Raw genomic sequence first — 12060 nt, 5'->3', positions numbered from 1 at the left:
AAATGTGGAGTTAAGACTATTTTTTTTCTTAAAGCTGTAATAGGAAAACCACCATTTAGAGTTGTAGATTCCAATACATCTCTCCTAGTAATCAATAAAACAAGCAGGAAGAAAGTCAGTAAAGCTGTAAATCATCTGTACGACACCATCAATCAGTTTGACTTAAATGACATTTACAGGACACTGATCTCAATATAGTAATATTGCTTTCAAGTGCACATGAAATATTCACCAAGATAAGCCATACTTTGAACAAATAACATAAATACTAAAGTTAAAAGAATAACAATCATAAAAACTATGCTCATGGATCATAAAGAAAACAAAAAGATACCCCAAACCCTCTAATTGTTCAGAAATTAAATAATATCCATCTAATTAAATCATAGGTTAAAGGTGAAGTTTCAAGAGAAATTTAAAACATTTTAAAATCAAAGAAAATAAAATACAACATATTATATATATAAGATGTAGCCAAAGCAGTGCTTAGAGGGAATTTTATTGCATTAAATGTTTATATTAGAAAAAAAGAGAAATGTCTAAATTAGTAATTTAAGCTTCTAAATTAAGAAACCAGAGGAAAGAGCAAGTATACACAAATGCAAGAGGAGGAAATAATACAGATTACAGCAAATGTGAATAAAAGTGAAAACAGAAAATCAATAGTTACAAAAAATCAGTTAATTCAAAACTGTTCCCTGGTGGAACTGTTATGTAGGCTTCAGAAAAGTGGGCAGAAATGAAAAAGAGGGAAAAGCAAGAAGCAAGTGTAGCAAACGCAAGGGGCAGAAGCTCTGTGTAAAAGTCCATGTAAGTAACTGAACCTAACAGTGGTGTACTCTTACTTAGCTCACTTCTTACTTTCCGAGCTTCAGTTTCCTTACTTATAAAAAGGGGGTAGAAATAATTTCCATAGGATAAATGCAGAGATTAAATATTTATAAAAACTAGTATGCAGAAAAAATAAAAAATCTGGGTTCTAAATAATAAGATTAACAGACTAATTGCAGTCTAGCACACAAATGCCACATTAACTTCAACATACCTTTTAAGGTCTCTGGAGGTGTGATATAAGAATAAAGTAAAATTCATTAATTATCATAAAAATTTTTTTGGTAGCAACAGTAGAGCTCAAATTAAGAAAATCATCATACACTAATAGTAACTGGTTTATTCAAGGAAAAAAAGTTAAAAGAAAAAATGAGGTCAAGAATATAAATATGGAACTATTCCCCAAAGAAATACAACTTACTGCAAAATTACCTTTTTGCAGATTTTTTCAAAGTTGATATCTTCACCAAGAGCAGACTTAGTTACTACATCAGGTTTCAACTCCTGTAAAAGAATAAATTAATTTTAGTTATGACCCTAACTTTAAACTGTCATTATATTATGAGTTGAATTTCTTCCTGTGTTTTGCTTTCAAGGACTCTGTTATTTAAAGAAATTATTACTTATTTTAATGATATTTCAGGACACTGGAAATTCTATCAATTTATAAAGAAAAGCTGATACTTACAGAGAAATACTTAATTTTAATCCTTGATTTAAAAAAATCTAAACCACAAATATTTTTCTACTCTGGAAAGGATAAATCTTTTATTTTAGAAAACTAAGAAACACAGAAAAACAAAGAAAAGTAAATAAAATTACTGGCAATGTTTACATAATTATAATTTTATTATATATCCTTCTACAAGCTTCTTTCAGAGTTTAAGTTTGATATGCATTCCACTAAGGAATCATCAGTACCAAAATCAGACTGATTCTATTCTGTGCAATTGAAGATGGAGAAGCTCTATATACTCAGGAGAAACAAGACCTGGAGCTAACTGTGGCTAAGATCATCAGCTCCTTATTGTAAAATTCAGGCTTAAATTGAAGAAAGCAGGGAAAACCACAAGCTTATTCAGGTATGACCTAAATCAAATTGCTTACACTTATACAGTGGAGGTAATGAATAGATTCAAGGGACAAGATCTGGTAGACAGAGTGGATGAAGAACTATGGATGGAGGTTCATAACACTGAACAGGAGGTGATGACCAAAATCATCCCCAAGAAAAAAGAAATTCAAGAAGTCAAAGTGGTTGCCTGAGTTAACCACTGAGAGATAAGAAGAGAAGTGAAAGGCAAAGGAGAAAACATACCCAACTGAATGAAGAGTTCCAGAGAACAGCAAGGAGAGGTAAGAAAGCCTTAAGTGACCAATGCAAAGAAATAGAGGAAAACAATAAAATGTGAAAGACTAGAGATCTCTTTAAGAAAATTGGAGATATCAAGGGAATATTTCATATAAAGATAGGCACATTAAAGGATAAAACTGGCAAGGACCTAACAGAAGCATAAGAGATTAAGAAAAGGTGCAAAAATACACAGAAGAACTGTACAAAAAACCTCTTAATGACCCAGATAACCACAATGATGTGATCACTCACCTAGTCAGACATTGTGGAGTGTGAAGTCACGTGGGCCTTAGGAAGCATTACTATGACAAGGATAGTGGAGGTAATAGAATTCCAGCTGATCTATTTCAAATCTTAAAAGATTATGCTGTTAAAGTGCTGCATCCATTATGCCAGCAAATTGAAAAACTTAGCAATGGGCACAGGACTGGAAAAGGTCAGTTTTCATTCCAATTCCAAAGAAAGGCAATGCCAAAGAATGTTCAAATTTCCATACAATTGCAATCATTTCACATGACAGCAAGATTATGCTCTACATTCTTCAAACTAGGCTTCAAAAGTACATGAACCGAGGACTTTCAGATGTACAAGCTGGATTTAGAAAAGGCAGAGGAACAAGAGATCAAATTGCCAAAATATGCTGGATCACAGAAAAAAACAAGGGAATTCCAAAAAAACACAACCATCCACTTCTGCTTCACTGACTATGCTAAAGCCTTTGACTATGGATCACAACAAACTGTGGAATATTTTTTTTTCCTGGAATATTCTTAATGAGATGAGAATACCAGACCATATTACCTGTCTCCTGAGAAAACTGTATGCAGGACAACCAGCAACAGTTGGAACTGGACATGGAACAATAGACTGGTTCCAAATTGGGAAATGAGTATGTCAAGCCTGTAAATTGTCACTGTGCTTATTTAACTTATATGCACAGTACATCATGCAAAATGCCAGGCTGGATGGAGTTAAGATTGTAGGGAGAAATATCAACAACCTCAGATACACAGATGATATCACTTTAATGGCAGAAAGTGAAGAACTAAAGAACCTTTTAAAGAAAGTGAAAGAGGAGAGTGTAAAAGCTGGTTTAAAATTCAACGTTCAAAAAACGAAGAACATGGCATCCAGTCCCATCACTTCATGGCAAACAGATGGGGAAAATGTGGAAACCGTGTCAGATTTCATTTTCATTTTTCATTTTCTTGGGCTCCAAAATCAATGCAGATGGTGACTGCAGCCACAAAATTAAAAGAATAATTGGAATAATAGCTATGACAAACCTAGACAGTGTATTAAAAAGCATAGACAACAGTTTGCCAACAGAGCTCCATATAATCAAAGCTATGGTTTTTCCAGTCGTCGTGTTTGGATGTGAGAGTTGGACCATAAAGAAGGCTGAGAACTAATGAACTGACACTTCTGTACTGTGGCGCTGGAGAAGACTCTTGAGAGTCCCTTAGACAGGCAGGAGATCAAACCAGTCAATCCTAAAGGAAATCAGTCCTGAATATTAATTGGAAGGACTGGAAGGACTGATGCTGCAGCTGAAGCTCCAACACTTTGGCCACCTGATGCAAAGAGCTGACTCACTGGAAAAGACCATGATGCTGGGAAAGACTGACGGCAAGAGGAGAAGGGGGCGACAAAGGATGAGATGGTTGCATGGCAACGCTGACTCAATGCACATTTTGAGAAAACGCTGGGAGATAGTGAAGAACAAGGAAGCCTGGCGTTCTGCAGTTCATGGGTCGCAAAGAGTTGGACATGACTTAGCGAATGAACAACAAAAACAGCATAATTCAGTGTTTTGGGTCAATTCATTTTTAACTTAATTTTAAATATAACCATATCTCCTATGACATCATACAAAATTTTTAAATGGTGCTTAAGTAACACTGTATAAATAGAAATGCTATGCCATAACTGGAATTTTGGTTCAGAACTATCCTAATTAGACACTGAGGAATTTAATAAATCAAGCAGTTCATTTGGTAATAAAATAAAAAATAAATTATAAATATATAAATTATGAACTTATTCTTTCCTCCCTTCAGTTTTATTCAGAAAAGATCAGGAACTGCCTTTCAGAAAAGACTCTTTGATATATTATTCCAAATGGAGAGCAGCACCTCAAATGTTACTATTCCTTTTAGAAGATAAGATGAAATCTAACTGACAGCCTTTCTCAATTCTTCTAAGAGTCAGCTATGCAGTCTATTTGTGAAATTCATGGTAAACTCCCAAGACTTTCAAATTGTTGCTCCAAATTCTAAATCTGTATCTCTTCTGACTCAGTATATCTAATATATGTTTAAAGGAAGAAGTCTTAAGAAACTATTTTCATTATTCTTGCATTCGATTTAGTAGTTCTAATGATAGGTTATAATCTAGCCACAAAACTCAATTTACTCATATTGTAAGAATAAATTATCCTTCAAATTGATTATGAAAGACAGTTGCTATAGCAAAATTCACTAGGGTCTAACAGATCAGTAATATAAGCTACAGGGAATAGTATAATATTTTTTTAATACAAGATCTGAAGTAATCCACAGTTTTCAAAGAATGCCTTGGATGATGGGAATTTTTTACTGCAGTAAATGGGATGGGAAGTTGTGACTGTAGTACCTTACCTGACATTCAGCTACTTTCTTCATTATAAATGAATGGCTTCCCATAAGAGTTTGAAAAGCATGTAAGATTGAAAGCTTTGTACATAAAACTCCAAAAAGCCCTCATTTAGGTAAAAAGTAGAGAACTCTAAAAGACAAGTGGTATTTATACCCTTGGTCATGAAAGAGTTTCAACAATTTCAGCTTTCAGGCTAGCTATTCAGAAACTGAAGTATAATCTAACCGGCATCTTGGGAACACTTCCACTTCAAGTACATGGGAAGAAGCTAGCTTGAACATGGTTAGGCAATAAGCCATCTGGTCAAAAGGTCCGAGGAACTACATAAAAACATTGGGGAATAATTTATGTTTATGTTCATCTTGTTTTTCATTTTCTTGATGGGAAAATGGAATGAAGGGCCTAGAATATAAGTTTTTCAAGGGTGAGAATGGTTTCTTATTCATCTTTGACTATCTGATCCTAGTACAATGACACATTTATTCAACAGAAATGGACCAGGGACAAGAAATTTAAAATGCTTATTCCTCAGTGAGAGGTCAGTGAAGTCTTTTATCAACAGAAAAGTCAAATTCAGAATTTCCAAAGAATTTTTAGATGCCAATGTGGGCTTTTTCTTTAGAAAAGCAAAGACAAGGACTATAAAAAAAACTACTAGGACCTACTAGAGTGTTGCAAAGTAGAACACTATGCTCAAAAGTATTCTACACTACCTTAATTTTTATGTATAGCAGGAAAAGGCTAAATACTACTTAAGAACTCACTGAAACACATAGCTGTATCTTGAATGGCCAGGAAACCACACTAGCTAATAAGCCAGGCAGGTGCCATAAAAGACAAGACTGCTCTTTGTGAGAAAAGACTTCATACTAACTCAAAAATTAAGATTCATTTCTAGACCCAGGAAAAGACACTTTTACACAACAGCTCTGTTCCTATTCCAAAGACATTATACATACTCAGTGTAGAAAGGTCGTATGATCCCCTCATGCACTATACTTAAACGTAGTGTTAGTCACTCAATCATGTCCAACTCTTTGCAACCCATGAACTGTAGTCCACCAGGCTCCTCTGTCCATAGAATTCTCCAGGCAAGAAGACTGTGCCATTCCCTTTTCCAGGAGATCTTTCTGACATAGGGATCAAACTCAGGTCTCATGCATTGCAGGTGGACTCTTCAATGTCTGAGCCACCAGGGAAGCCCTCAACATGGTTAAGAAAATACCGGTAAAAATGTGAAAGAAAAGACATCAGTTCAGTGCTTATATGATAATTTTACACTATGCCATTTATAGTATTTGGGGTTAATGATAAGTAAAATGACTAAGACAGGAACACTTAGCTTTCTTTTATATAAAACTAATTCTAGTATCTTTTTTCAGATAAAAGTATTTTTCTTAAATTTTAGAGCTTTCTCTACTTTATATTAAATTTAACCATTTCAAATAATTCTGCAACTTTAAATGCAGAACAAGATGCATTATTACAGATGATAATTTGCAAATTTTATACCAAAGTCGTACATTATGGACTCTGGGGGAAAAAAAAAATGCCTAGGTATATTTCAAGGAGAAGGCAATGGCACCCCACTCCAGTACTCTTTCCTGGAAAATCCCATGGACGGAGGAGTCTGGTAGGCTGCAGTCCATGGGGTCACGAAGAGTCGGGCATGACTGAGCGACTTCACTTTCACTTTTCACTTTCATGCATGGGAGAAGGAAATGGCAGCCCACTCCAGTGTTCTTGCCCGGAGAATCCCAGGGACGGGGGAGCCTTGTGGGCTGCCGTCTATGCGGTGGCACAGAGTTGGACACGACTGAAGCGACGCAGCAGCAGCAGCAGCAGGTATATTTCAACTTATGAAAAGAAAATGTTGAACACTTTTAAATCAAAGAAATTTTAAATATGACCCAAGCACATTAAAAGGGAAAAAAAAGAATAACAATATTAAAATGCAAAACTATTCTCAATTAGAAAACCATGGATCAAGAAAAAACAATGGGAAAATAAAGATACCGGAACTATGTAAAAGGTATTAAATATTGAATACTTCACTAAACAAGTTTAAAATGAGTGAGAGACTAACATTAAACTACACAAGTAGAACTTGAGCAATTTTACACAACTGTACAAAAATGCTGCAAAAATTTTTCACTAAAAAAAGATGTTTAAATTTATCATAAGTGCTAGAGAAATTAAAAATATCAATAATTTGCTAATCAAATGCTAAGTGAACTTAAGCTTCTGAAACTGGGCTTAAGTAATTTTTTCCTTCATAGATTTCCTTAATGTTCACTTCCTTAATTTCCTTAATGTTCATCTTCTGACTTGTAAGCTTATTCATTAGTGAGCAGGGCTTGTGTTGACTTGTATAAGACACACATTCTTTTGTTTTTTGACATTCAATTCAGCTTTGTTTTCTAGCATTGGCATAACTTGTTTATTTTATTTCAGGTTTCAAATAGTTATGATTATCTAAGCCTTCTTAAAGATGAAATAAAACATTAACTACTTTACAATATATGAGTTACTAATCTGTTCATAAAACATCGTAATTATTAGGGACTTCAGCTATCACATAATTCTACACCTGTGCAGGAAAGGGTTAAAGTCAGCAGGCGTGGGCTGCTCCAACTGCACATTCCTGAGAAGGCCTAACTTCTTCAGGACTGGCCTTTGGCCAGTTCCTAGGAATTAAGTTCTGAGCCCTTGGGCCACAGGCTTACCAAGCTGAGCAGGTAGTTTACCCTAGTAATGTGATTTATGGTGACTAAGTCTTCACTCTGGGGAGTTGGAGTCCGTGTAGTAGGGAGGAGTCATGCAGGTGATTCATGTCTCTGTGACTGGCTCCCAATAAAACCCCTGACACCAAGGCTCAAGTGAGCTTCCCTGGTAGGCAACACTTTGCAAGTGTTGGCATACATCTCTGCTAGGAGTGTGTCCATGCAACCATGCTATACTGGCTGAGGGCATCTACAGGCTTATGTCTGATTTTTCCTAGACTTCCCTCAGGGGCCTTTTTCTTTTGCTGATTTTAATCTGTATCCTTGAATATAAATAAACTGTTATTCTGAGTATAAAAGTTGTTTTTTGTTTTTTTTTTCCTGAGTCCTGTGAATCCTTCTAGTGAATCATTCAACCTTGGGGACCCTCAACCATTCAATTTTAAAAAGAGAAAATTAGAAGCCAATAAAGTTTAAGAAACTCATTAATTTATACTAACATTGCTCAAGTTTCCCACATTAAAGATAGCCATTCACTAATAACCAGACCCAGCAGAACATTTCAGTTCCTTATTCCACAGTGCCAGATGCTACGCAGCAAACTCGGTGGGAATTAGCTAATCTCAAATTTTGATTATTTGGCTATCTCCTTGTCTTTTTTTCTCTCCAAAGGCTTTCGTTTGAACAAATGAATATACCGATTCATAACTAAACATAAAACTAGTGTGATGTTGTCTCTGGCTGAGTGGGCAAAGTATGTTTGCAACCAAACTATTCTGTATCAGGCTGTGGGGAGGGACACTAAGACAAAAAATAACTTGAAGGCATTAATCAAGCTGATGCTTTTAATTCCAAGAGACTCTCATTAAGGTTGGGCTTTTAATGTAATAAAATATAAAACATGTTTGTACTTTCCAAAATGTGATTAAAACTGGAACATGATATTTTAGAGTACGAGGGGTTAATCTCTAATACCAGAGACTTACAAAGTGCCAAGAAAAGTCTGGATTCTTGGAGGTATTTTTTGTCTATTTGGAAATGAAGCAATAAATGCATTTCTCTGAAATAAAGAACCTGAAATAACTCGTGAGAGAGCTATTGACATCCAAATTCATGCTTTTCCACAGATGGGAATGTCATTATGGTTACCCTTCAGTGACAACAAAAACCCTATTTCCTATATACTGTTCTACTGTCTCCTAAATACAGTACCAGATGGAACTTCAATAAGGTTATACTCTGTCACCATATCGCCAAGGGATTTTTCCAAATAAAACATCTCTGTCTTTGTCCTTCACCTATCCCTGTGTTATCTACGGCATTTAATGGCATCTCCAGCCTCTGCTACTCAGGTTAGACAGCTCAGAGTCATCTGATACTGCAGGCCTCCTCGTCACGCCTCTGCTATGCTCCCATCCCCCTTTCCACTACTCTGCTGTGGTGTCTTTGAATTTAGTTCCTCCTTTGGATTACCATTATTTTACCCACAGAATCAGAACTTCATTATGGATTGTGTGGGTTATAATAACGTAACTGAGTTTCCTGCCTCCACAACCAGTAATTCCAAGGACCATTATGTCACTGTCTTGAATACAGAAAGAAGACCAAAACCTTTATTCTGGTGTTGAAATCCTTTCATTATCTGGTCTCGGTGCCTCTTTCTAACACTATAATACTCTTTTTCCATAAGTCTTATATGCATTCATTCAGCTTTACACAGAATTCCCTGAATAAGTTTCCTATTCTCCCACCCCAGTATCTTTGCTGTGTGCTTTAAAAATTTTTATTGCAAAATGCCTTTCTCTTATCAGTCACCTGGCTTTCTCACTCTTTTTCTCCCAATCAAGATCTATTAATGTTTCAACTCTTTGTTTCTGAGTGTCACTGAAATGAAGCAAGCCTTCTTAGAGACATGGCTGATTAGAATCTAAGGCAGAAAAAAGTATAATCCATGCAACGTTTTGTTACGTCAGGAAAGAAAATTGGGTTCTCTCAAAAACTCATAAAAGGTAGCTTAGAAAGGATACTATTGGTCAAATTTGGGTGTCAAAAGAATAATGACAGCAAAGAATCATAACCACACTGACCATATAAGTAGCTGTTTAAACTAGTACCCATCTGAGAGTGAAATGAGGCTCTAGTAAAAATAATGCTGGGACAAGTGATGATTACCAGAACACCAGGGAAATCCCTAATCATAACACTTGCCGACTTTTGCTATCTCCAAATGCTCTTTTTCTCTTAAAGCCACTGCAAGCAGACTTTTAGCATGATTATCCCCATCAATCTCATTTTTGTTTTCACCAATCTCCACACTGCTAAATCTAATGAGCAGACCTCAGAACTCCTCTTACTTGAGGCGCATCAGGTGTCTTTTAAGCGCCTAGAAAAGGGCATGTCATTTGGTAAATGTTCAGAAATACTTGTTAACAGAATAGCTACTGAAGTTATTTTTACCCATTAGGCATTATAAATTGCTAAACTAAGTACCTGCTATCTCAGTATTGGGTATAATATATGCCAGACCTGATAGTAAACCCTGCTCCTGCTCAGGAGCTGAAGGAACTACAAGAGAGTGCACTTAGAACTATGGCTTTCCTTCACATTTGTTATTTTTCAATTTTCTAAGTTAAAAACAAAAGACCCCATTAATCTTTATCCATGACTACACTGAGATGTGAATCTAAATCACTATCACAGTTAACATAACTTCATTTAGGCAAACTTGTAAAATAATCTAAAAACTTTATAACTCGTGATCTTACAAGTACTTCCTTTACAAATTTTCAAAACAAGCACAATAAAGCCATATAAATTTAAGTCTCCATTCTGTAACCTGTGAAGTTACAGTCAGTCACTTTTTAAGAGTCAGTTTCATATTACAGGAAGTTTCTCTTGAGTCCTCAAAGCAGTACTAAGTGGTGCTCCTCCAAGACATCTACCAGTAGATGTATTGTGTTCAATACACTGGACTGAAACTGTTTACATGTCCATGTCGCTCATCAGACTACAAGTTTCTCAAGGGCAAATGCCATACTGATTTCTATATACCTGTAAATTAGCACAGTATTTGGCATACAAAGTACAGACCTAGTACGTTTTTGTTGAGCTGAAATGAAGTGCTTTGGCCATCTGGAAGGTTCTGAAGTCATTATAAAAATGTGCAAACTCTTCAGGCAAAGTACAGTTCTAAACATACCAGGTAAAACTTTCATTTTTGGATCCTACAGTACAAAGTAAAAGAATAAGAATGATTTCTGCACTAGTCTAAAGTCATAATGCAACATGGACAATGATGATGGACTGTGTGGTATGCTACGTCTCCAAAAGACCTCTGGTTCAGGAACTCTGTCATTGAATAGTTTTGGCCTACCTTTAAAAAAATGGTATTGAAGACAATGGCTATCTCAAATAATATTTCATCCATGCAAATTATATGGAGTAAAAGACTACAGAGATTCAAAATCTTGAAAAATTAAAAGAGTACCATACTAGGAACATTGATGTGGCATATTTTATTTAATTCCTACAGCAAATAGTTCAGACAGGAATTATTTCAAATTTAAGGTGAAGAAACAGACTCAAGAACACAAATTAGTTAATGGTACAAAAACAGTATCAATCCAACTTGTTAAAAATTTCAGGAAATAATGTAAATGGTTTATTCTTCTTCACTGTTAGAATTACACCCTTCCGCATTTTAAAAGTTATCAACTTACTGTTGATTTTGTTCAAAAAACTATTGAAATTCAAATTCTTAAATCCAAAATTCTTCAACAATAAAATCTCAAACATTAGCATTAGATAGAAAATAAGAAAAAGAAACAAAACATACCAAACAACTTTGATAGAGATCTATCTTCATTTTGATTAGAAAAATTTAATGGCGCTTTGCTATTACCTCTTCAAATAGCTGTTTATAATAGATATGTGCTTTGCTATTACCTCTTCAAATATCTGTTTATAATAGATGTGCACTTTGCTATTACCTCTTCAAATATCTATCTGTAATAGATCTGTTATTAATATCTGAAACATGTTACTATTGTGCAAAATATCAGGCGCTGTTTAAAAATACAAATAACCAGAAAGAGTATAGTTTTTAAAACAACATGCAAATGACCTGACATAACACAAGGGAAGATACACTAAAATACAGACTGTTAAAAACTATCACTTAAGAACTATACATATGAAGATGAAGTAGCAGGGCAATGTCTCCTCAGTGTTGTAGCTCTCAATGGTGGGAAAATAAAAAGATACTCAAATTACTGGGAACCTTTCTCAAATTGGCCAAACTTCCCATCCATTATGATATGCATCCTAGGCATGAATCTTTATGCATTTATCCCCTGCCTCCCCCAGTAAAACTACTGTTATAGAGGATAGTGAAGGCTGTGAAAATGATTCACTCTAGTTTTGTAAAGAGCATGTAAGAGTTGGTGAATTCTGCCTTGTTATCAAATAAAGCCCATGAAACTTAAAAACAGGATAATGTACAAAGTATGTGGAGGA

The 12060-nt window shown here is 35.2% G+C and overlaps 1 protein-coding gene across 1 annotated transcript in view; it reads right to left on the bottom strand.

The window, feature by feature from the left end:
- SRFBP1 (serum response factor binding protein 1) overlaps nt 1-12060 on the bottom strand; it is a 61541-nt gene that overhangs the window by 23341 nt on the left and 26140 nt on the right. Inside the window, exon 4 of the mRNA XM_006059491.3 lies at nt 1264-1335. Within this exon, the coding sequence (XP_006059553.1) occupies nt 1264-1335 (72 nt within the window). The remainder of the gene's footprint in view (nt 1-1263; nt 1336-12060) is intronic.

Source organism: Bubalus bubalis, chromosome 9 (genome assembly GCF_019923935.1).
Source record: "Bubalus bubalis isolate 160015118507 breed Murrah chromosome 9, NDDB_SH_1, whole genome shotgun sequence".
In the NCBI taxonomy this organism is placed as follows: domain Eukaryota; kingdom Metazoa; phylum Chordata; class Mammalia; order Artiodactyla; family Bovidae; genus Bubalus; species Bubalus bubalis.
This window is presented reverse-complemented; position numbering and strand designations above follow the sequence as displayed.